The 25,914-nt window shown below is 38.4% G+C and overlaps 4 protein-coding genes across 6 annotated transcripts in view; 2 read left to right on the top strand and 2 right to left on the bottom strand.

The window, feature by feature from the left end:
• The window catches only part of LOC106870322 (ZZ-type zinc finger-containing protein 3), a 40,863-nt gene extending 29,199 nt beyond the window's left edge, over positions 1 to 11,664 (top strand). The window contains exons 2-10 of one of the 3 annotated variants that reach the window (XM_014916345.2): positions 1,926 to 1,977; positions 5,718 to 6,236; positions 6,937 to 7,066; positions 7,917 to 8,013; positions 8,724 to 8,819; positions 9,661 to 9,834; positions 10,341 to 10,499; positions 10,960 to 11,057; positions 11,396 to 11,664. In XM_014916345.2, the coding sequence (XP_014771831.1) occupies positions 5,804 to 6,236; positions 6,937 to 7,066; positions 7,917 to 8,013; positions 8,724 to 8,819; positions 9,661 to 9,834; positions 10,341 to 10,499; positions 10,960 to 11,057; positions 11,396 to 11,534 (1,326 nt within the window). In that variant the 5' untranslated portion in view covers positions 1,926 to 1,977; positions 5,718 to 5,803 and the 3' untranslated portion in view covers positions 11,535 to 11,664. Of the gene's footprint in view, positions 1 to 1,925; positions 1,978 to 4,634; positions 4,935 to 5,717; positions 6,237 to 6,936; positions 7,067 to 7,916; positions 8,014 to 8,723; positions 8,820 to 9,660; positions 9,835 to 10,340; positions 10,500 to 10,959; positions 11,058 to 11,395 lie in introns of those variants that run through there. The other 2 variants (XM_014916344.2, XM_052975837.1) reach the window with 2 other exon arrangements.
• A 466-nt stretch (positions 11,665 to 12,130) lies between these two features.
• On the bottom strand, positions 12,131 to 17,652 carry LOC106870328 (oligosaccharyltransferase complex subunit ostc). Its single transcript, XM_014916353.2, has 4 exons — positions 17,454 to 17,652; positions 14,387 to 14,460; positions 13,677 to 13,894; positions 12,131 to 12,190 (listed from the first exon to the last, which is right to left on the bottom strand). The coding sequence occupies exons 1-4, from the start codon at positions 17,590 to 17,592 to the stop codon at positions 12,172 to 12,174; spliced, it is 450 nt and encodes a 149-aa protein (XP_014771839.1). The 5' UTR covers positions 17,593 to 17,652; the 3' UTR covers positions 12,131 to 12,171.
• A 766-nt stretch (positions 17,653 to 18,418) lies between these two features.
• LOC106870327 (28S ribosomal protein S2, mitochondrial) lies at positions 18,419 to 21,375 on the top strand. Its single transcript, XM_014916352.2, has 3 exons — positions 18,419 to 18,567; positions 20,007 to 20,132; positions 20,646 to 21,375. The coding sequence occupies exons 1-3, from the start codon at positions 18,429 to 18,431 to the stop codon at positions 21,296 to 21,298; spliced, it is 918 nt and encodes a 305-aa protein (XP_014771838.1). The 5' UTR covers positions 18,419 to 18,428; the 3' UTR covers positions 21,299 to 21,375.
• A 687-nt stretch (positions 21,376 to 22,062) lies between these two features.
• On the bottom strand, positions 22,063 to 25,912 carry LOC106870316 (protein C10; the record flags this gene model as incomplete). The annotated part of the gene is made up of 3 exons (XM_014916337.1): positions 22,063 to 23,323; positions 24,236 to 24,412; positions 25,873 to 25,912. Coding segments are annotated over 3 exons (423 nt in total), but the record flags the coding sequence as incomplete, so codon positions are not given.
• Positions 25,913 to 25,914: the final 2 nt, after the last annotated feature.

The raw sequence follows: 25,914 nt of genomic DNA, 5'->3' as shown, positions 1-25,914 counted from the left end.
TGTATGTATGTATGTATGTGTATATATATATATACATGTGTGTATGTACGTATGTCATCGTTCAGTTTTATTTCAAGATTTCCTGCCAATAGAGAAAGAGCTGGTTTCTAACCTAGATTCAAGGCTCTTTCATTGGAATTTCAGCATCAACAACTGGGCATTTTTATTTACATTATTTACATTTGACGGATATTTGTCCTCATCTCGTTTGTTGTTAACACAACGTTTCTGCTGATATATTCTCCAGCCTTCATCCTTGACGTATTAATAACACGCACCAAGAATGGATTCAGGACATTCGTATACCGCAAACCAACCTTCACTGGACGATACCTCAACTTCAATTCCCACCATCCATACAGTGTAAAGAGAAGGATTGTTCAGTGCCTAAAACATCGAGCAAAGAATATAAGTAGCGATTCTGATACACACCACGAAGAAATGATCAAGCTTAGTAACAATCTAGTAAGCAACGACTACCCCCAAAACATACTCTCCACTGCAAATAGGAAGAAGAGTGAGGATGAAACCCATAAACTGTCCACAGTCTGTCCACCCCATGTGAAAGGCCACTCCGAAAAGATACAAAAGATATGCGGCCCATATGACATCAGGACAGTATTCAAGAGTAATACTACAACACTTCGCAAATATCTCCTTCGGGCAAAACCACAAATAGAAGAGAATATGAACAAAGACTGCGTGTACGCCATCCCATGCAGCTATGGTAGGTTATACAAAAGCGAAACATGTCGCCCCCTCAAAATAAGGGTAGAGGAACATCGCAAAGTAAATATTTCGTAAAAGACCCGTTGGTACCCTCGGTGTGAAATAATATTTTTCCATAGGCTTTTTTCGAGGGCATTCAACGTATCTCACCTCCAAAGATTTCGCTGCTGTTTCTAGCACGCTCTGCTGCCACGTAACAGCTATTTGCGATAAAGGAACCGAAATACCTGTTACGTGGTAGCAGGGCGTGCAAGAAATAGCAGCGAAATCTTTCCCTCTTCTGGGGGAAAGGAGACGTTTACGCGTGATTTCGATGTCACATTCGTTGAAAGCATGCGAAATAACCTGGAAAAACTCCCGAAACAAAAGCCCGTCGCTGGGAAACTCAGACTTTCTCGGTGACCCAACGGGTCACGGGTCATCTAGTTCTATTTTTAAATGTGTGAAGCTTTCCTGTAAGGTAAGAGCTTGCTTCTTACAAAGAGAACCTGTTCCATTGTTAGAATGTGGATAAAAAAACGTTATTACACTTTGAACGTGAGAAAAGTCATGTGTATTTTTACTCTTCCGTTGACAGATTATATTTGTAATATGCATGTTTGTTGGTTGCTTTCTTATCCTATAAACCCTGGCTTTCCCAGATTGTAAACTTATAATCTGGATGTAGAAGCTGAATGTTTTGAAACAACAGTCCATAGCTATCCTCTTTTTGCTTCGGTTTTCAAGAGGCATCTACGTCAGCAGGGTGGATGACTTCTATGATAATACGTACCTTTTTCTCTCTGTACGAAGCAACGGTATCCAGCCTGTTTGTGTATGTGTGCATGTATGTACGTATGCATGCAAGCGTTCATGTGTAGACTCATGATAAGCCACATATACCACAAAGATATATCAATTACATTACAACCAGAAACATTTACAATGCGTTAGATAAATTTGTATGTATGTATGTATTTTTTTTATTTATTTATTTATGTGTTTCAGCCAAGTGGCTGCGGTCATGCTGGTGCACCACCGTGACATGTATGTATGTATGTATGTATGTATGTATGTATGTATGTATGTATGTATACATAATTAGTTTCATCGTGTTGGAAGGATTCTTGGTGACAACATGCAAACGTAGCATACGATCTGCAGTTGTAAGCCATCGAAAATGTACCATTTTATCAGGATTCGTTATACCATTTCAGATGAACATTTCCCTTCAGAAACAGACTGGTGGATATCAAGAAAGTATTTTTGGTAAGTGCTGAGATTGTTTCTGTCTACTGATGGTGAATCTGTTGGAATCTGATTAAATTTTACAACACTTAGTGTTTCACATCACTCCAGTCTCTTACCAATCGGCCCAAGAAACCCATGAGAGCTGGTAGTTTTTCCGTCGAGGTCGTTGATAAGATGGCGTAAAAGAAGCTCATTTGTATGGAGCTGACACACAAACCAATGCAATAGCTTCTTTAGTTTATCCTCCAGAAGTCTAATGGTGTCGCTTTTTGGTCCTGTATTGACTGCTGTTCCACTGCAACCTACAGCTATCGTGTCATTGGTTACTATCTCATTGGTTTCCAAATAATTCAACAAACCATCGGAAATGGCTTTTGCAGAATCCGTTTGTCCAAGATAGTGGGACTCAAGTTCTTCTGTCAATGGAATGTGTTCTTGAATTGTTTTCTCACGAACTGTTTTCCCCATTTGTTCACTTATGAGGGTTGTGTCCCTCCTTCCATTAAAATACACGGCAGACAATGGTTTATGTGGCCTACCTTGCTGCTGCAGGGATTTACCTTTTCTGGATCGTTCCCGCCTTACCTTTGATCTGTCTAGCTTCTTATTTCCTTATTGCCCACAAAGGGCTAAACATAGAGTGGACAAACAAAGACAGACAAAGGGATTTAGCCGATTACGTCGACCCCAGTGCGTAACTGGTACTTAATTTATCGACCCCGAAAGGATGAAAGGCAAAGTCGACCTCGGCGGAATTTGAACTCAGAACGTAACGGCAGACGAAATACCGCTAAGCATTTCGCCCGGCGTGCTAACGTTTCTGCCAGTTCGCCGCCTTATCTGTCTAGCTTCTTATCACACAGCCAGGTAAGCATACCAATCCCAGTTGGGTTGTCCTGCAGTGGGGGTGGGGTGGTTGGACAAGAATCACACGCAAACATACACACAATCTCTCACTCACACTCTCTCTCTTTCTCTCTCTCTCTAGCACTCTCTCTCTCTTTCTCTCTCTATCAAGGTCGTTCACCAAGGTATGTAGTATAACGTGGTGTACCATTATATAACATGGGGCGGTGCTGTGTGATACAATGTGGCGCAGTGTAAGTCACGCTTATTTTGAACAAGATTTAGTCCATCTTGGTGACTCAGCAGGGTTGACGACGACAATGATGATGATGATGGCAACGACGACGATGACGATGATGACGAAAGCGACTGCGGTGACAATAACGATGAAGATAACGATAATGACGACGATAACGTTGATGATGATGATGATGATGATGATGATGACGCCAGCAAATGAAATGAGACCATTAAAAAATCAAGGTTGTGTCACGTTGTTTTTGTGGTTCGTGTTGAGGTGTGATCGCGCAACGAAGTTTCAGACGTAGATTGTCTTTTTTCTCTTGTTCGTTCAATTTTCCACGCAGACTAACAGATAAAGCAATAGGAAGCTCGGTTTCTTGACGACGACAGCAATGATTACAGTGGTGGTGGTGGTGGTGGAGGTCGCGATGACCTCATTTAAAAAAAAACAACTTAAAACTTTGACGGAGCAGCGCATTTCAAGTTGGAACACGAGATCCTGGTAATAGTAAGCGCGCTCGCGCTTGCACTCACACACACACACACACACAGAATGGAAAACAATCATACCTACACACACACAGAGAATGGAAAACAAACATACCTACACACACACACACACCATACACTGGAAAACGAGAATACATACACGCACACACGTCCGCACACTTTCACACACATACATACACGTACACAGTCTGTCTGTCTCTTTCCTTTTCTAACTCCCTCCCCCCTCTCTCTATTTCTCATTGTCTTATCGACATCCAAACCACACATACACACACTAACACACAAACTGGAAAACAAACGAACATGCTCTCACACACTTTCACATATACACACAGTACCTCTCTCTGTCTCCCCTCTATCTCTTTTTCTTTCGCTGTCTCTTACATACACTCTTACCACACACACACGTCTCCGCCACCTTTACACGTCTCAATTATTCTAAGTATTGAAATATTTTAAATACAAAGAACATTACAATAACATCTATAAATAAAACTTGACTAATATCATTACTTTTTTTTTCTTCTGATAATTATGGATAACAATTTCGTTCATAGTTTAGTGTTATTCTGAGCTCATCAGCGAAATTTAAGATTATCACTTTTAATTTTCGGGCAAATATGGTCAACAACTTCGGATATTTCAGTGTTATTCCGGGTTCATCAGCGAAGTATCTCTTTTATTTTTCTGGCATTTACTGAAGACTTAGGACGTATTTCGGTGCCATTCTGAACTCATCAACTAAGCATTCACTGACTCCGCCTCTCACGCGAAGCTAATCCCAGTAGCTTTTATCAACCGAATACACATTATTGATTGGTTGAAATTACCCAAATACGACAATTTTAACACGAAATAACTTCTAAAATACGGAATTTTGTTCAAAACGTTCAGAGTAAACTGTGTTCTACGTGAGAAATTCTACCAATATTCGAAGTTTCAAATTATTTAGTTAGAAAAAAATAATTAAAAGATCTGTGATTGAGATGGAATATGAAAATGTAATATGATTTTTTTAAACATCGATTTGCTCGTAGGGTCAATTCGAGTAAAATAGGAATCAAAGGAATCCATATGTAAAAAAAACAAAAAACAAAAAACGGTTGTGAAATACTGGTATAAATGGTTTAGCTACAAAAACTAGTTTCGTTCCATCTGTACGTCTGAATTCCAAGTTTTTAAATGAATTACTTCCCCTTATAATACTTGAGTGCGCTGTATCTTTCAATCTAAAACATGTCTGCGCCCATGGCTTGATTTTCAACCTCATGTGTTGCTGATAAATGACGACTTAATTTAGTTAAAACACATCTTTATATGGTTGTTTAGAGTGCCAGCGTAAAAGAAGACAAAGAACAGAGATGGTTGAAAGCCAGGTTAGAAATAATTTTCGTTATTTATCTAGATATACATTTTTCTTCTTGGTTCTTCCAATGGCTTCGTTCTAAGACGTCAAAATTCCTTTTCTCCCCATTTCCTACAAATTTACTTAAACTCATTAAATTTACCGAATAATTTCCACCGATACATAATAGCACCTGTTTCCTTAGTCTTTCTCTTTTTATATATAAAGTTACGACCTGTGAAATGGTGTTCTTCGACTTGAACTCTATCAAAGTAAACCATTTAGTAGGTCGTAAGTTGTTTTTTTTGGTAAATTTTTGCTATTTTTAGGAAAAAAAAATTTCGAATTTGTCTTTTACAAACTCTATCTCATATAATTAAATAGAATTCTTTTAATTTAAATTTTTATTCCCCGCTGCAGCCGAAATTCACGTCATAGGCAATGTCGTTTGTTTTCAATCTTCCTTGAATACATACCAAGCCATGGAAAATTATTCCAGTGCTTGGAAACAAGTGCAGGTCAGTAACAGAAAGAGTATCTGGCTGTAGAAAATATTCCTCAGTTTGTTGTCCTTTTAATGACGGACAGCAAATGTGGTTCGCTCAACTTGCTAGAAAGAGCAGCTTAATCATCTTCAGACCGTCCACTCACATCTTAACAAAATAGGTTTGCTTGGATGATGTTATCCTGAGTTGCAGTATGTCTGAAGAAAGAAAGTGGGGATAACAACAAAATGTTATTTTCTATTTAGTAAAAATCAAAATTTTTTAAAGAATATTTACAAAAGTATATTTAATTTTTATTTTTAAACAAGGTATTCTCCACATGATTGCTCAACCTGCTAGAAATAGCAACCAATTCTCTATGATTTTCTGAAGGTTTTATACTGTGAGAGCAGCAATGGAAACCCAGGTTGAAAATTCTCCTTGTCTCCCTCAAAACAATCCCACTTCTTGTGAAATCGATGAAAAAGACAGCCCTTACTACTTTGAATCTGACCATACTGCCCTCAGGTGTAACCCTGATTACTGCAACCTTCTCAAAACGCTCTGCCGGCTCGAATCGCAGCGGATAAAGGCCATTCAGGACATTGACCAACTTTATAAGTGCCAAGAATCAGCTCTTAAGGATCCGATTGCATTTGTTGAACAGCTGCAGCGTGGTGAAGACTTGAACTTCCCAAAGCGGCAAACGGTCGCTGAAATCCCTGTGATAAACTGGGAGGCTTACACTTCCAAAAAAGATATAGCTGCCTATTGTACTTCAAGACACATGACCCGCAAGAAGAGACCAGGTCCAAGCATCGGTTGTCTACAAGGCAGTAGTTATATGGGTAAGTAATAATTTCTCTCTATGTAGCTATAGGTACTGACAGGGCTGTGTAGTAAGAAGCTTGCTTCCTGCACATGTGTGGGTCAGTGTTTTTTTTGCACTGCTAGGAGTCACGACACCAACGTCGTGAATTATTGAGCAAGTGAAGTACAACTACCAGGAAAGACATTTGTGTTTTTTGGGGATGAAATAAGTACCATTTGAACACCGGTGGGGGAGGTCATTGTAATCGACCACTCCCTGACTGCTGCTAAATTTCAGGCCTTGGCATTTCATCTATCCTTGCATTCTGAGTTCAAATTCTGCTGGCAGAGTTGTTGCTTAGTGGTATTTTGCCTGTCGCTATGTTCTGAGTTCAAATTCCACTGTGGTTGACTTTGCCTTTCATCCCTTTGGGGTCGATAAATTAAAGTACCAGTAAAACATTGGGTCGATGTAATCGACTCGTCCCCTCCCCCCAAATTTCAGGCCTTGTGCCTCTAGTAGAAAGAATTATCATTATGGCAGCGAGCGGAAGAATGCTTTGTGGCCTTTCATCTATCTTTATACTCTGAGTTCAAACTCCACTGAGGTCGGTTTTGCCTTTAATCCTTTTGGGGGTCAATATAATAAGAACCAATTGAACACTGGGATTGATGTAATCAATTAGCTCCCTACCCCGAAACTGCCAAAATTTGAAATCATTATTATTATTATTGCAGATGATGGTGATACAGATAATATGTTTAGAACCGATTGTCCAAAGTCACAAACTGTTGTACGTGGGAGATTAAAAGATGAAAATAAACCTGTCAGCTTCAACCAACTCTGGAGCGTAGATGAACAGAAAAGGTAAATAGCATTGCATGTGTTTGTTGTTGTTTAAACTGCAAGTCAGGTTTGTTGAAGAAGATCAATGTTGAAAGGGACTCAGCCGTGACCATTCCAGCTTATTTTGTATGCCTGGCCAACTCCTATCAAACCATCCAACCCCTGGAGGATGTTAAATGATGATGATGATGATGATGACCTAACTTTTAGTTAAACCTTTTTTTTTTCTTTTTAACTTCTTTCAGTCATTTGGCTGTGGCCATGCTGTAGCACTACCGTGAAGGATTGTAGTCAAACAAATTGGCTTCAGGACTCATTTTTTTAAGCCTCATACTTATACTATTGTACTCAACTGCTAGGTTACGAGGATGTAAACACACCAACACCAGCTGTCAAGCAGTGGTCTAAGGCACACACACACAACAGGCTGTTTATTTCAGTTTCCGTCTACCAAATCCACTCACAAGGCTTTGGTTGGCCCAAGGTGCGACTGAACCCGGAACCATGTGGTTGGGAAGGAAACTGTCATTTGTATATATGGTTTATGCATGTATATATATATATGTAGGCATGCATATATTTATGTGTGTCTTTGTGTCTGTGTTTTCCCCACTGCCACTTAACCGATGTTGGTTTGTTTACATCTCCATAAATTAGCAGTTCAGCCAAAAGAGTGATAGAACAAGTTTACAAGGAAAAACAAGTACTGGGTTGAATTTATTGGACTAAAACCCTTCAGGATTGTGCTCCAGCATGGCAGCAGTCCAACGTCTGAAACAAGTAAAAGAAGAAGAAACAACAACAATCTTATACAGTTTTGAAGTTGTGTAATGATGAAGTTTTAATTGGAATTTATTCTCTATTTTCCAAGGTTAGAAGAACTTTTGGTAAAGCACCCTCCTGAAGAAATCGAGTCTCGGCGCTGGCAGAAAATTGCTGCTGCTTTGGGCAACAGGACAACGCAACAAGTATGTATTAATTTTTGAATTTGGGAATAGCAAAAGCTTCAGACAAAATTCCTTTCTGTTTGGCTCTCTCGTTGTGAAATTTTAAAATTAAGTGAAAATTTTAAAATTTGGTATATTGATGTAATTTTTCATACTGCATTGTTATTTGCTTGTTCCAGAAATATATTAGTAAAATGTTACAGAGGTTTAAAATTTGGTTATTTTTTATCCAATCAGAAGATAGGATTTGGAAGCTTTCCTTTTTTTTTTTTTTTCTTTTTGCAAGGCATGGAAATAAAAGAAAAAGGAAAAAATCCTCAATGACATTTTTTTTTATTTTTGTGAAAAATTACAAAAAGAAAAGAAATGAATGGTCGATAAATTAAAATACCAGTCAAATATTGAGGTCGGGATAATTGATTAAACCTATTCCCCAAATCTGTGAGCCTGTGTCTGTTCGAAATCATTTTTGTTATTAATTAGGCACAGATGTGGCTGTGTGGTAAGAAGTTTGTTTCCCAACTACATGCTGCTGGGTTCAATCTCGCTGTCCAATTACTGAAACAGTTAAATGATGAAAGATATCCATAAACTTTCAATGATTCCAGAGTTAATGGTGGTAGTAGTGGCGTTGTAGTGTAACCCTAGGTCAGTCCTGGTTGAGCAGGACCATCTCACCTTTTTGTGACTATTTTACAAGACTATATTGACTTATTATTTTTTTGCTGTAGGTTGCCAGCCGTGTACAGAAATATTTCATCAAGTTAGCCAAAGCTGGTCTGCCAGTGCCTGGCCGAACACCAAACCTGACATCTTACACACGAAAGGTAAGTATGGAATGCCGTCCACTGCAGTCTTGTGTTGACTTAAGCTTGAAGAATTTGTCTTCTATTACATTTATGTTTTCCTCCGCTACTCTGGAGGTGCATGGCTTAGTGGTTAGGGTGTTGGACCCGTGATTGTAAGATTGTGGTTTCGATTCCTGGACCGGGCAACATGTTGTGTTCTTCAGCAAAACACTTCATTTCATATTGTTCTCTGCTAGCCAAAATGGGTAATCCTGCAAGGGATCAGTGTCACGTCCGGGTGAAGAATTCGTACACCTTGCAAACTGGCCCTTATGATTCGACACGAAATGGTAACCCTTACTTTTGCTTAGTTTCCTCTGGCTCTTTGTTCTATCAGGCATGGCTGCATAGTGAAAAGTTTGCTTCTTAACCAAATGGTTTTCTAGTTGAGTCCTGTTGCCTGGCATCTTGGGCAAGTATCTTCTACCATAGTTCCAGGATGGCCAATATCTTGCCAGTTGGTTTTGAACTCAAAAACCCGTTATATAGCTACATGTTTGGGTGTGAGTGTGCACATGTAGTGAAGGCATGTGGCTTAGTGCTTAGGTGTGTTTGGCTGACAGTCACAAGTGAGTTCAATTGTTGGCAGCGCATTGTGTGCTTGAGCAAGGCACTTTATTTCCTGTTGCTCTAGTCCACCCTACTGGCAAAAATGAGTGGTACCCGTATTTGAAAGGGCCAGTCTTGTCACATTCTGTGGCATCCATCGGGCTGTATAAAATCTGACTCGAGTTCCAATTGAACCAATCCAGAATAAAAGAGTTGGATGTTAAAATGAGGATGATTTAAAGGCAAATAAAATTCTTTCGCTTTCTTTCAGACTGGACATCGGCACCAACGCTACAATCGCTTCTACCACCAGTCAACGTTTCTCCAAGCACATGAGCTTCCGGTCTACATGTCTGACAATGATGATGAGAGCAGCCGCAGCATCGATGGCTGTAATTCATTGACAACTGATGCACTCCAAGCTGAGCACAGTAAGGACTTCACAGTGAGTATCGTTCTGTCTTGTGTATATTCATAAATGTATTTATGCTGTGTGTATGTATACGTATGTATATTGAGATCCTAAAAACCAAGGTGTTTACAGGAAAAAAAAAAAAGCATTGGTGTGGGTGCTGGTGGCATGTAAAAAGCATCCAGTGGAGCACTCTGTAAAGTGGTTGGTGTTAGGAAGGGCATCCAGCAACAGTCAGTGCTCAAGTCTACTGTCAGCAATTAGTGTTTGAACCAAGCTTTGAATTAAAAAAAGAGCCGCTTTAGTGAGTTGAAAAGGAGTGATGTTTCATCAGGACAATGCGTGACCCCCCACTGCAAAGATCACATCACAGAAGGCCGAAGAGCTTGGGTGGTTCAGGTTCTCTACCCAGCTGGATTCTCTTCCTTACGCTTACATAGGAATAAAACTGGATGGTCACAAACTGGATTGTCTTTGATCGAAAGACAACGATTACTTAAATTTTACTATAATTTTCTCTGTATTTCTTTTAATTGCAGGATGACGATGACGATGAGGACGATGACGACGACGATGATGACAATGAGGATGAAGATATCCCTCTGGAATTGAGAGACACAGCAGAATACAAAGAACTCATGAAACTGAAGAACTTGAAAATATCTCGATTCAACACAGGACAATGTCAAACATTGAAGGTAAGTAAAATGTTTTTTTTTTTTTTTTCCATACTTTCTCCAGAACCTTCCTTTAACCCTTTAGCATCCAAATTACTCTTTCAAGTGTAATGCCTATTTATTCTCATTGTTTTCAATTAATCATGGATTATCTCATAGCTTTGCAATTTCAATGATGTGATTATTAAGCTTCGGAATGACATTGTAGATTAGGTGTGAGGGGCTGGATCTGGTCAGTTTGAACGCTAAAGGGTTAAATTATTACTACCATTTGGGTTGGTCGATTCATTAGAGCAGCGTTTCTCAACCAGTAAATTCTTCTGTAATTTCAAAAATATTTGAAGCAGACATTGTGTGTTTCAAGAAAAATATGGTAAATAAAGGCTTCATTCATCCCTGGATCTCCATGGACTGTATCTGCTTCTAACAGACTCCCCTCCCCAGAATAAGCAATTTTATTTTATTCTTCTCTTACTTCTAGTGTATCAACTGTCGCAGAATTCTTACAAATCGATGGCATTGTATCGATTGCCAGGAGCAGGGTTTATCAATTGATTTGTGTCAAGTATGTATTGAAAGGTAAGTTCATTATCATTATCAAATGTCTGTTGTTGATTAGTTTGACTAGATTTCTTCACGGTGGTACTCCAGCATGACCACAAACAAGTGAAAAATACACACTCACATTGGTCAGCATTGTGAGATTTTCTCTTGACCAACTAATGTGTATTCTTTAATTCTGTTTGTCACTTGACCGTGGCCATGCTGGAACACCACCCTGAAGGGTTTTAGTCAAATAAATCGATCGCAGGACTTAATTCGTGAGCCTAGTACTTATTTTATTGGTCTCTCTGGCCAAACTGCTAAGTTAAGTTATGGGAATTTAAAAACCGATTATTTCACTGATTTTCTTTCAGTTCTTTTGAACATCCTGTCCATCAAGTGAGCCACCGACTGAAGCCATTGAACAGCAATCCAAGTTACGTTGACAACGATTACACCAAGTTCTCTGGAGACTATAATTACTTAGATCCGAACTATATGCCAGCCAGTTGATGATAACTTAACAGGATTCATCACAAGATGGCTTTGTGATAAGCTGACAAACTTGGCAGATTGCAGATACGACACAAAAGCCAACCAGCCTGCTGTGAACAGACTTAACATAAATGCTATTCTAACCATCCATCGAATTTTGTTTTTCTTATATTTCTAAATTTAGCAGATCAAGTGAATGCATTAGACGGTCTCTATTCTGCAGCCTAGTTTGGTGTCCTTTTTCTTTAAGTACCAAGTGGAATTTACCTGGTCGTAAATACTTAAAACTTAACTTTTAAGTATTTACTCTTTACTTGTTTCAGGCATTTGACTGTGGCCGCACTGGAGCACTGCCTTCTAGTCGTGCAAGTTGACCCCCAGGACTTAGTGGTTCGGCAAAAGAGACCGATAGAATAAGTTATGGGGACATAAACAGACCAGCATCGGTTGTCAAGCAATGTTAGGTGGGGTGGGGGGGGGAAACATACATATGCATATGTACTTATCACACAGCCACTCCTATAGTTTAATAATAACTTTTACCTGTTAGTCCTGGAGACCTTTACAACGATTATGAAGGTTACTACTCCTCAGATTAAATATAAACAAGAAAATTTATCAAATACAAATGATATTTATTCACTTTAAATCTTCACTAAGCCACAAGGTAACCCCTGAAATGGAAAAGAAAGAACATTTCAATTAGCAAAAGACATCAATAAATTCTTTTCTTTGTATGTTTTACAGAAACAAAATTAGTCCTGAAGAATCATCATTTAATGTCCGTTGTCTGGAGAGCCAGCAGCTGCACCAGGCTCCAATCTGCTCCGGCAAGGTTTCTACAGCTGGACAACCACTCTGGGAGCGTAGTGGGTGCTTTCTATGTGCCACCGCCGCAAGAACCAGTCAGTGGGTACTGACATCGGCCATCTTTGGATGGTGCTTTTTACATGCCACCGGCATGAGAGCCAGTTAAGGAGCACTGGCCACAGCTACTAGAATATAATTTTGAAGTTAAGATTAGAGAAATACAAACTTGACTGATTTATATAAGATAAATTAAGAAATGGTGAACATCTGCTGATAGAAGTAAACAAAAACTGTCTTTGATTACACTGTGGAACACAATTTTTGTCCTTGGGTAGCAACTGTTGTTTCCTATTTGCTTAATCCTACAAAGTGTGAAAAATGCCTAATATTTCCTTCAAACTCAGCTTTTTTTAATATTTATTCAAACCCCAAAAATCTCCCTCGACACATAGCTATAATGTTACCTCACTGCTCATGATCAGAGATGCACATATTGTTAGCTACCAAGAGACATACTCAAGGAGTTAAGGTCAAGCAACTGACAAGCAAATCTGTGGTAGTGAACAGAATATTTGCTATAATGATATTTCTGCTTCAGTAACCTCAGCACTGAATCTGTTCGAAACATAATGGAAAATAAGTCAGTTTCAAAACATTGATGCCCAGGTCACAAAAGTGAAGTGTGAAGAGAATTTCGTTTTTGATTTCTAGACAGAAACAAATAGGAAATAACACTCGCAGACCAAAGACAAAAAAAATACAAATTCTGTTCCACAGTGTTATATGCCTGTTCAGTCACAGCTGAGTTGAGCTAAAGAAGAAGAACAACAACAGCAGTTAAATATGCAGACTCTAATCAACAGAGAAGCAAAAGTGGGATTCTTTCTAGAAGTAGGATTGGAGCTTAGTTTTCTTTTTTATTCAATGAGGCAAACTAGAACAAGAGTTAAGTGCCTTGCTCAAAAGAGAGCAATGAAGTCTGAAGTTTATCATCAATCAACATGTAACGTCCATTTTTTTTTTCCATGCTGACATGGGTTGGACAGCTTGATGGGAACTGGTAAGGCCAGGGACCACACCAGGTTTCATAGTGTTTCGGTTTTATCTCTACAGCTGGGTACATACTCTTTCTAATACAAACTACTTTACAGAGTGTGCTGGGTACTTTTTATATGGCACCAGAACCCACACCAATGTTTTTTAGATGGTACCTTAGTTCTTCTCAAGCATAGCAATGCACCACATATTTGTCCCTTATGACTTATGTGCTAATGGTGAGTCAACAGTCTACATAGGAGAAAGAATATAAGCACATTGTATCAGTGACAATATTAAGGAAGAAATACTTACGGCAGCTTCATCCTCATAAACACCCAACACATGAAGAATGAAGTTAAAATGGTAAGAAATGACACGGAAAACAGAAGGACTCGGTTGAGACGAGGCAAACTTGGTTTGTTGGTTTGATCAAGGATGACAAAACCTACACCTCCGAGGGTGAACAAGAAGCTGGAAGCCAAACCTTCCATTATATATTGACCATTTACTCTATACGGCATGAAGGCCACCTGCAAAAGAAAGAAAAAAAAAACAAGTGTTGGACATGTGTCAGTGGTTTAGTGCAGTGATAGACATTTTGTTTTCTGTGTTACTCAGCCACTGACCCACAACAAATTCTAGTTGTGTTAAAGCTTTAACCCTCTAAGGAGATGCAGTTTTAGACTGGCAACCTGGAGGACGAAGTGAAAATAATCAGTCTCCTATAGTCTGAAATCAAGGACATGGCCCTATGCTTCTTATAATGTGGATGAGCCATTTCATTCAACATTAACAAATAAGGATGTGGACTTGCACACATACCCACACATCTTGTACTTGTTTCAGTCATTAGACTGAGGCCATGCTGGGGCACCACCTTGAAGAATATTTTTTTAGTTGAATGAACGGACTCTAGTATTTATTTGTTGTTAAGCCTGGTACTTATTCTATCACCTGAGCCATGCAAACGCGAGTTCTCATTGGCATGTTTTGTGGTAGGGATAAAAAAACAGGTCCCTTACTGGTTTTGTGTTTCCTCTTTCATCTGTTGTTGATCCGATACTAGGAGGTTCCACAATTACATCATAAATGATTCCTGAAAATAACAAGGAAAAAAAAAATTAACAATATATATAACTGTTTCTCATATATGCACATCATCACTATTTTAACATCTACTTTTCCATGCTTGCATGGGTCGGATAGAATTTTTTGTTGAGACATATTCTACAGCTGGATGCCTTACGCTCCATGACCATACACGTTCTCTCAGGACATTGAAAATGAACGACACTGCTTGAATGAAACTCATTTACAACAATCATGCTATTTTAAGACAAATACACAGAGGCTTCTTTCAGTTTCCATCTACCAAATCCACTCACAAGGCTTTTAGCTATTAAAGGTGATCTTGGCAGGATTTGAATTCAGAATGAAAAGAGCCATGATTAAACACCACAGTGTTTTATTCAGCACACTAACAGCCAAATAATAATGATAATTATAAGCTTGCATGCAAAATTTAGAATGACATTGAAGGTAGGTATGAGATGCTAGATATGGCTAGTTTGAACATGAAACTAGTAGAGTATGTGGGGGTGGATATGGCCCTAATAGGGTTAAAGACAATATATCTCACCAAGGATTTGAACACAGAATATAGAGGAAACTAAAATGCTGGAAGTCATAAATAAGAACTTATTCCTGTGAAATGACAGAACCAGCTAAAACCAGCCACAGTTATCTTCTTCATCATTTAATGTCCATGTCTCCATGCCAGCACAGGTCGAATAGAATTTGTTGAGACGTTTTCTAATGCCAGAGATATAACTGCACACATGCAACAAACAAGGAGATTCTTTTGGTTTTTGTTTAAGAAATCTACTCCCTTAAAGGTTTGTCGACCAGGGGCTCTAGCAGAAAACATTTGTCCAAAGTGCCATGATTCACTGGAACTGAATCCAAAACCACATGGCGAAATTAATTCCATAAGAAACAGCAGAATGTGGCTTTATTATAAGACAGAAAAGCAGCGACAAGGGGTGACTTTAGCTTACTAATATAACAGGAGAATGGAGGGCATACCTACACAAGTGTGCCTCTCTCCTACCGAATTTGTTTCTTTAGCACTTTCAGAAAGATGGATATTTTTTAATGCAATTTTCTACAATAACTCTTCAGATGGTGCAGATTCCAATTATATCGGAATTTGTAGTGGGAAAAAAAAAAAAAAAAAAATTCTCCGTAGGTTGGGAGTGGAGTTTCGGAAAAGTAAAACACGAGTATATATATATATATATATATATGTGTGTGTGTGTGTGCATGCTCACCATTTTTCGATGTAATCGTAATTTACACACTCTGAAAAGTATCTGTAGAGAATTTCATTTAAAAATATTCATTTTTCCGAAAGTTATGAAGAAACAAAACCGACTCGCGTGAATTATAATTTTCGATATAATCGATGTCTACACAATCTGAAGCGTATTTATAGAATATTTCGTTTACAAACAGATCCGATTTTCTAGAAGTATGAGGGAACAAAAATCGGTGGGGTACACTTGTGTAGGTATGCCGAAAGGAGTTAAGTGGGGGAAAACCACAGGTCCCGTAATTACGTCTCCCTTTTTATCATACTCAACCGTCTTATAAAACTGAATAATGAGGTCATCGATACCACATGTCTGAGGATGGGGCTACAGACTGGGTGATCACGGATGGAAAACATTTGATTATTGGTATCTTCGACCAAAGTGGACTTTAAGCCAACAACTATTGCTGACGAAAGGTCTCAAGGTAAGTCACCCATTCTGTTTGAAATAGCAGCCAAATCTTCCAGTAAAAAAAAAAAAAAAGCGTATAAAAATCTAGATATACTTGGATCAAAGCAAAATCTGGATGCTCATGGTTGGAACGATTTTGGTGAGGGTTCTGCTCGATCTGGGCTAACTTGGGGCTAAACAATAACTATCCAAGTGGATTCTCAATGTGTTCGTTCGATTTGCGAGAAACAGCGGTCGAAATTATCTCAACTTAGACACTGCTGCGTAAAAAAGGAAGGACATTTAGAAAAATATAGTACTTTATATACTGCAAAACGACGAGATAGTCACGACAGGAACGCCTCATATGAGCGAAGGCTAAATCAACAACAGCAACGAAACACACCTCTTACTATCGCTCCTCCTCCTCCTCCGGCTTCCGTGCTATCTTTGAGAATGGTTACGTGGCTCTTACAAAGAGGGCACTGTCGATATAAATAACAGACACACATGCACGGTTAGTCAGAGCGGCAGACCGAGCGCATGGTCAAGAAAACATTAAATGAACAAGACTTTAAAATTATCAGATAATTAAAAAACAAAAATTGTGTTTTATGGAATCAATTAATTAATGGGGAGTTCATGAAATTTTTGCTTGCAACAAAACCTAACAACACACACATGCATTGGTGCTTCGTAGACTTCGTTTGCTCACAACTTTCTCATAAAAGCATATTTGTTTTAAATAATGAAATATCTGAGCAAAAATGTCCTACATAAACACATGTACAGGTGGCAGCGACTCGTGGTTAGGTTCAAACAGAGTCTATTAGATAACAATAACCGGAGGCTGCTAATATTAAATAGAGGATGCAATGATACGATCTTTAAGCGTGTTTGGGGGCCACTTTACTATAATACCATTAACAATTTGATAACATTATCCTCTATAATAATAAGCGGCTCTCGCTCTATGCATGATTACACGAGACAAGTGTAACCCTACCCCCAACTTTTGTATGGATAATAACGTGTAACCTATCTATCTAGATAGATAGGTAGATAAATAGAGAGAGAGACAGATAGATATGTATGTATGTATGTATGCACACAGACAATGTAATAGAGTTTATTTATTTGTGTGAAGCTAATATTTTAAACCGTTGCAACGTGAGGTGGAACCCTTTAACGTAACATAAGATAAAATAAAAATAAATAATAGAATTCAAGATTTATCTGAGTCTTTGAGGCGAACGAGACACAGAAGGAAGCTGGTCAGACATGAAACAAACCATATTACATATGTGTAGAGAGTAATTACACTTACCTCCGGTTACCATGAAATATGATAGTAAAACTAAAGTGAACATAAACATTGCTGAAGGTTGTCTGAGCCATGCCGGTTTCTTCAACTTAATATTCGGACAAACAAGGACTGTGAAAGGAAGGTTGTAGAAGGTCTCCATGATGTGTCAACAGGAACGATGGGTGTCACGTCACGACATCTACCGGCAAATGGTCGTGCTTTATATATCCAAGTGCGATAACTCTTCGTTGATTTTTTTTTTTTACTCTGGAATACATTACCGGATTAATTATGGAAATTGTTCCGGATTTCTGCATTTTCTGGTTTTCTGGAGTGAGGGGTTCCTCAACCGGAGTCCATACAAGATTTCGTTGTTAAAATTCACCTGCAATACTTCTACAACACAAAATATTTTTGGTTTTATACAATTCCTAATAATAATTTTTTTTTCATCTTTTACTTGTTTCGATCAGTAGACTACGGCCATGCTGGAGCACAGCCTCGAAGATTTTTTTTAGTCGAATGAAATCCACTCACAAGGCCTTGCTATAGCTGAAAAGGCACTTGGCCGAGATGCCTCGCAGTGGGACTGAACCTGCAACCATGTGGTTGGGAAGCAAACTACTTACCAAACTATCCCACCTGTGCTTAAATGCTACATAAAAGGAGATTAAGACACTTATCCAGCAGAAACACGTATCGGATTGGAATTTAATGCGAATAATACTGTAATAAACAAATTTTGAAGATGTATAATTCTCCATTCATTCTTTATATATATATGTAATAATTAAATTATATATTTTGCCCTTTTTAGTTATGTGCATTATTTCCCCTCCTGTCCCTGGGAAAATTACACCGGTCCGTGGTGCAAAGAAGCTTGAGGACCGTTGGAATATAATATGAAGGAAAATTAGCTACTATTTCTAGCAGGGTCGAAGGTGAAGGCCGACCCTCATTGAACCGTAGCACATGTAGTGACATCTCGCGGTTTAAATGAAAGAGCTTGTACCAAGGGAAGTAACTAGCTCTAACCCTAGGAGGCATGTGTTGACGAAAGGAAATATGTCTTCGCTTTTTACCAAAGTTATTTATCCCAAACAGGCATTTCATTATATTTCTGCTACCTTAACACGTAAATTAATCATTTTCCTTCTCTTTCTTCTGTTCTTAATGCACACTGCAGATGTAACCATAATACACTGTTCTCTATTATTTTTTTGTCATTTAAACTATTGTGTACTATGCGTGTTCAAATGTTTATAATTTCTTAGAATCCATCGAAAAGGTCACACATTTATTTTGATTTAATTAAAAAAACTGATGATTTTACCAAGGGGTTTTCCTCATTCTACTACATTCTCTCAGCCTTCTCACATCACTTCTGTATTTTTAAATGAAGCAAATAATTTTATATCCAATAATCGTATCTATTTCTGCACTCTGGTTGAATCAACGAGGAAGATCCATCCTCTATGCGGTAACTCGCCTTGTTAGAAATAACAGTCATACTCTGCCGTTTTAAATGAAGAAAAAGCAAGAGATGTAGTTCTTGAGAAACTATGCCTGCAAAGAAAGAAAGGTAGACCAAAGGATTGAATCTTCCTCAAATCATATTTTACCGTCTTAAGACACCGAAGGACACATTAGGAGTCGTCGTTCGAAGTCCCTGATACACAGAAACACAGGGAATTTGTGGTGGGAATAACACATTTCCTTTACATGTGTACATGCATCTGTATACATAAATGTATTGACATCTACACACACACACACATATATTTATATGTATATATACATACATATACTTGCATGCGTGTATAAATATATATATGTATATATATATAGTATATGCATAATCTATATTTACGCACACACACACACGTATATATAAAATATACACCCACACACATATATATGCATGCATATTTATGTATAAATATATATTCTATAAGCATGTATGTATCTTTTATTTCGGGCATTAGACTGCGGCCATGCTGGGGCACCATGTTGTAGAACCCCTAGTTGAACTAATCGACCCCAGTACTTATTTTTGTTAAATCTGGTACATATTCTATCGGTTTTTTTTTGCCTAAACGCTAAGTTACAAGAACGTAAACACACCAACACTAGTTGTCAAGCGGTGGCGGGGGGACAAACAAATATAAAAACAAGGCGCAGGAGTGGCTGTGTGGTAAGAAGCTTGCTTCCCAACCACATGGTTCCGGGTTCAATCCCACTGCATGGATCCTTGGGCAAGTGTCTTCTACTATAGCCACTGGTCGACCAAAGCCTTGAGAGTGGATTTGGTAGACGGAAACTGAAAGAAGCCCGTTATCTGGGTGTATATGTTTGTTCCCTCACTATCGCTTGACAACCGATGGACCCTGGCCCTCGTACCGGTGGCACGTAAAAGCATAGAAACCCTGCCAAAGCAGACATTGGAGCTTGATGCTATTCTCTGGCTCATTAGATCCTATTGAACCATTCAACCCAATCCAGCATGGGGAATGGACATTAAATAATGATGTGAATGTTGATGATGATGATATTTCTCTTTTTTCCTTTTTTCAGAAAACTGCTGCCGTGTAAACAATGTGAACCCCTTATCACAGAAATTACCTTTTCCTACGAGATTCTCCTCGTCAGTCTCTCAAACGAATCCTATTCATGAAGAACAAAGTTCTGTTGTCAAATCAGGTAACTTTAATTTTTCTTATGCTTTTATTTTCATGCTGGTTTCTAAGTCACTGGAATACAACCATTTAAGATATGCAAGTAATTACACCTGCCACCCATCTCCACCCTGGTTCTTCATTTTACTGAATATGCCACCCAGCCCCTATTCTAATTCTCTGTACTTCTGTTATTATTATCATTATTAAGGTGGTGAGCTGATAGAACCGTTAGCATGCCGAGTAAAATGCTTAATGGTATTTTTTCAAGTGATCAAATGTTTGTGCCGTACAATAGCTTGCTCCCTTCATCAAACCAATGTTGCCTGAACAGGTGCACTATTTCAGGTGTTGAAGTGATCGCAGAGACGAAGTGTTTTGCTCACGAACACAACGCATCACCTCATCCAGGAATTGAACTTGCAATCTTGTGTTTGTGAATACAATGCCTGACCCACTAAGCCATGTACCTTTATATATACATACACACACACAGGCATATATATTTATATATTCCATTTCTTTTCTTTTTTTGTAGATGAGACTGGTGGATATATTGAACTTCCTGTTCCAAAAGAAGAGGATTATTTTGGGGTCCATAAACTGGTTACCATTAAAAAGCTTTTCTCCAGTCGGGTTCACTTTGGTCACAAAAAGGGACTCCGTAGTCCCTACATGCTTCCATACATTTATGGAAACCGGCTGGATGTTGACATCATCGACCTTGAAAAGACGCTACCTTTGTTCCAGAGTGCTTTAAATTTCACAGCACACATAGCTTACCAGCAAGGCATCATTCTGTTCATGAGTCGCCACATCCAGATGATGCCTATAATAGAACGGACGGCAAGAGAGTGCGGAGAATATGCAAACTGCCGTGAATGGGGTGGTGGGATCTTTACGAATTCGAAAGTGATGTTTGGTGCCACCACACGTTTGCCAGATCTTGTGATTTTTATTAGTACTTTAAGCACAGTCTTTGAGCCACACACAGCCATCCGAGACAGTGCTAAAATGTGTATTCCTACAATTGGAATCGTCGACACTAACACAGATCCTCGACTCATCACATATCCTGTACCTGGCAATGATGACTCTCCAGCTTCCATAGAACTCTATCTTGACCTCTTCAAGTCTGCGATTCTAATTGGTAAAGAAAAACGGAAGCAGGATGAAAGTAAATTGATGTAGGGACCTTTTTCTTCTTATTTTTCTTTTGCAGTTTTTGGAATGTAGTTGAAGCAATAAATAAATGATTTGTTTGTAAATGTTGTTACTGTTATTATTTAACCCTTGGTCATTCCTGGCCAATGATCAAAGACAGCCCAGCAGTGACTGTTCCACATCATTTACTTTGATGCTGTCTGGCTTAACATACAACAAGGTGTGATGAGGGTCTCAGTCAGTGAAGACTGGATTTGTTTCTACATACACACATTTACAGAAATGGACAAGATATTTTTGTGGAAGACTAGCCATTGCCCCTGCAGGAAAGTCTTTCCTCACCATGCTAGCAATGGTTATCATGGATAAGATCGGTTGCTCAGCAAGAAGCAATTCCTTTAGGAAGAGAAATTTCTTTGATTGTGTGGCTAGACAGGAAGTTGGAGGTGCCTAAGTTTCTGGGTGCAGTGGAAGATTGGTGAGTGTGTGTGCCATCATCATCATCGTTTAACGTCCGTTTTCCATGCTGGCATGGGTTGGACAATTTGGCTGAGGTCTGGAGAGCCAGCAGCTGCATCAGATTCCAATCTGATCTGGCAATGTTTCTACAGCTGGATGTCCTTCCTAAGAGTAAGTGACAGGAAAGGCATCCTGCGATAGAAAATCTACCTCAATGAATTGTGTGACCCACGAAAAAAAAATGCACATTGATGATGATGAGGATAAATGCAAAGCTTTACTAAGTGTTGTCACCTGCAAATTCATTTTATAAACAAGGCAAAAGGAACATAGAATTTTAAATAAAGTACATTTATTTTATATATATACATGTATTGTGTATATACTCACATATTAGCTGAAGCGATATTACATCTCGTTCACAAAATTTCTTGCCTGAAAACAATTCTTTACATAGAGGTGGTTGACAAAAAAATGTCTGTCAAGCTTGGTAACCTTGCAACGTCATTTTCAAAATAAACACATCTTCAAAATCTCAAAGCTATGAGGAGATAATACATGATTGATCTTATAAAATGTGAATGTATATAAGCATTATATATGATGAAGTTATCCAAATGTTATAGGGTGAGATAAAAATGTGTTTGTCTTTGCATGTAGGTAAGTAGCATATTAAAATCCTTATTATATTATAGATTTTACAGGTGGTAAATTTAATCTCCTACCCTGGTTAAACTTAACCATGTGGCCATTGGATACCTCTAGACAAGTCCAGTCTGTTGCAACAATTTGGGCCATATTGTTGTTTATCTCCTGGCTAGTCCAGACCAATGATGAAAGACAACCCAAGAGTGACTGTCCTGTTTTTTTTTTAATTTGAGTAACAGGGACATCATTATCTGAAGCTGAGAGTATATTTGGTCGCCAGAAACCGAACGAAGCCTGTTACATACACACACATAATGAATGAAGGAAATGGAAATTGGAGTTAGCAAGAATCTTTATTCAACCCAAATTCTTCTTAAGTCCATTTTCTGTTTCCCTCATTCATTTTAAACTCAATGAACACAACAAAATTCCTGACGTAGACCCAGTGACATATCATAACTGTGAATGACATCAGATAGCCTAAACGGTGAAAATGCTTTAATCGGCATACAACTAACCATATACCTGAGGTCCAAATATTTTATATATATATATATAATTGTACATATATATATGTACAAATATAAGTTTCCAACCTGAATATCCTTACTTATCAGGGAAAAACTCAAAAGGGCCACAAGCACCACCCTTCTTTTGATTAAATCACAAAAAAAAAAAGAGAAAAGCTTCTAATTATTTATGTGACTGTGTTTGTCTGTGTATGCGTATGTGTTTTTCTCTATGAGACTATGGTTGTTTCTTCTGGTGCAGGTGCAGCAGCAGCAGCAGCGGTTGTTGTTGTAACAGTTGCTGTTGTACTTGTTGTTGGAGGTGGTTGCAGGGGCAGCGGAGGTATAAGTATTGCCCGTAGCTTCTCGTTTAACTGAGAGATTTCAAGGTTGTACTTCTCGTACGACTTGACCAGCTGAGTAAAGCGCACCAAACCTAAAGCAAAAGATAAATAAGAATGTAAATTAGTTATGAGAGACATATACAGTTAGTGCCAGTAAATAGGCAGATTTGTAAGAGCATTAATCAGAATGCCTAGTGGTGTTTGCTTGGATTCCTTGTGCTCTGAGTTCAAATCCACACCAAGACATTATTATTATTCAGGTTACTACTTGGAATCGAACTTGGAATCTTGGGGTTAGTAGCCCGCCATGTGCCCACGGGCATATAGCATAGTAGTTAAGAGCGTGAGCTACTAACCCCAAGATTCCGAGTTCGATTCCAGGCAGTGACCTGAATGATAGTAATAATAATAATATAGAGCTGTATTAATAATAACATCAAAAAATACCTTAGGAATGAGAACCCATGTTCAAAATTTTCTCAAGACACCTGATGAAGGCTGGAAGGTATATCAGCTGAAACGTTGTGTTAACAACAAAGATGAGGACAAATATCCATCAAATGTAAATAATGTTAATAATTCCTCATCTCTTGAATATAGAACTGTGTTTCCATAATTAGTTGAAGCAAGCAAAGGAAAAGAATTCCATCAGAAATATGGTAACAAAAGGGTCAAGGGCCTAGCTTGAGCAGACTCAGTTGTAATATATCACAGGGTCTAGATGTTCCAATGCTTTCCAGAGTGGATGGGGAGATTAGTCTCATCCCCAAAATATACAGTTTATGAACTAATAAAATGGATAGCAAAGAAAATCACTCTTGAGATAAAAAAAAACCCCAAAAAACATGAAAGTAACGAAATCAGCTGTAACTGACGATTGAACACAGACTCATTGATGAGACGGACGGACAGACAAACACAATTGGATCACTGTTGATTATCGAATCTCAGATCTGCTCAACAGGGAAGGCTGACCTGGGGCCAAACAACAAATGGTGACATACCTTCTCCATTTCCTGGGAATCCGTATTTTTCAATGATACCCATTTCAATTTGTGTTGCTAACGGGAAAACAAGCTGCATAGTTTTCAACATGTCATTGCCAGCACTCTCTCGAGCTTCGTCTAATTGAGCTACATTCTCTTCCTTGTTCAGCGTGTCAAGGATTTCGTTAAGTACCACTGAAACAAAACAAACAAATTGTCTAAATCATGACTTTATCAATTTTATTATTATTTTTTTTCTAGCTTTATGTCTTGAGTTCAAATCCTGCCAAAGGACTTTGTCTTTCATCCCTTATGGGGTTTAGTTGAAGAAATGAGGGTTGATGGAATCAATTAAACCCCCCACCCCACCCAATTTCAGGCTTTGAGCCTATATAAGAAAGGATTGTTATTAGTATAATTTCCTGGCTTCCAAAAAATAAAAGAAAAAAAGTCCTATGGTCGATTATTCGACTAAAATCCTTCAAAGTGGGGCTCCAGCATGGTCGCAGTCAAATGACTGAAACAAGTAAAAAACAAAAGGTGTTTCTAATTGAAATACCTGTAAATTAACAAAATATGTTCCTCTCTACGTAACAAACATGTTTTTTTTTTTTAAATTAAAGTATTTTTATTCCTACCGTTAAGTAAAAAAGAAATAAAATAATAAAAAAGGCGAATAATATTTTGTTTTCGGTTTCAGGATTTCATGTCAACTATATTCATACACAAACCCCATATGCCGAAATTTCAATTAATTATAAAGCTGAGCCTTCCAATCATATGGTTTCGGGTTCAGTGTCTTCTACTTTAGCGCTGGGCACCGATCAAAGCCTTGTGAGTGGACCTGGGTAGCTGAAAAAGGAAAGCAGTTCATTACACACAGACACACACACTTCTTTGTGTGTGTCTGTTTTCTGTCTGTCTCCGATAATCTGTGTTTGTGTGTTTATGTCTCCGTAACTTAGAGGTTCGACAAAAGATCATCAATAGAATAAGTAACAGACTTAAAACAAACAAGACATAAGAACTGCGGGCGATTTGTTCGACTAAAGCCTCCTTTAAGATAATGACCCAGCATGGCCACTACCCAATGGTTGAAACAAACAAAGAATAATGGTTAATACTTTCAGTCAGGAATTCGGTGCAGCACATCATAAGTACCCAAACTGTCGTTTCTTTTACAGAATTCGGCAATCTTTCAGTTTAGAGTGTTTAAAAAGTAAAAAAATGAAAGGGGAAATAATAAGGGGGTGGGGAAATAGTCAACTGTTAAACCAAAGTAGACCTGGGGCTATAAGCCACCAAAAAGTGAACGAAAGTCTTTTATTTTGGAACAGAATTCCTCCATATGAATTCGTGTAAATATGACACAAATAAATTATCCGGCGTTCCAAATTGTCGCCGTAATTTTCTTTTCACCCGCATCCACATATTCTCCACATTTTGCGTGTGGACGTCCTCATTTGTGGCATCCACAAAGTTCTCCAGGTGCACAATCACTTCGTGAGGGCAGATTCCGTCATTTAGGCTTCATTTCTATTTACTCTTTTAAACACCGTAAACTGAAAGATTACCCCGAATTCCATAATAATTCTTCAGCGAAATGGCAGCAACATAGAGACAGATTTAAAAGCTACATTTGGATATTTCCCTACCTTTGCAGTCTTCGCTCGAAAAATGTTGACCAGAGGCAGCCA

This window comes from Octopus bimaculoides, chromosome 22 (genome assembly GCF_001194135.2).
Source record: "Octopus bimaculoides isolate UCB-OBI-ISO-001 chromosome 22, ASM119413v2, whole genome shotgun sequence".
Classification (NCBI taxonomy): domain Eukaryota; kingdom Metazoa; phylum Mollusca; class Cephalopoda; order Octopoda; family Octopodidae; genus Octopus; species Octopus bimaculoides.
Note: the sequence above shows the minus strand (reverse complement) of the source record. Positions and strands in the feature narration are given on the sequence as shown.

Coding starts and splice junctions, on each gene's coding strand:
- LOC106870328 (XM_014916353.2), bottom strand. CDS start 17,592: ATGGAGACCTTCTACAACCTTCCTTTCACAGTCCTTGTTTGTCCGAAT. Junction 14,461..17,453: donor ATATTTCATGGTAACCGGAG/GTAAGTGTAATT, acceptor TGTTATTTTCAG/GAATCATTTATGATGTAATT. Junction 13,895..14,386: donor AAAGAGGAAACACAAAACCA/GTAAGGGACCTG, acceptor TTTCTTTTGCAG/GTGGCCTTCATGCCGTATAG.
- LOC106870327 (XM_014916352.2), top strand. CDS start 18,429: ATGAAAGAGCTTGTACCAAGGGAAGTAACTAGCTCTAACCCTAGGAGG. Junction 18,568..20,006: donor TATTTCTGCTACCTTAACAC/GTAAATTAATCA, acceptor TCCTTTTTTCAG/AAAACTGCTGCCGTGTAAAC. Junction 20,133..20,645: donor AAGTTCTGTTGTCAAATCAG/GTAACTTTAATT, acceptor CTTTTTTTGTAG/ATGAGACTGGTGGATATATT.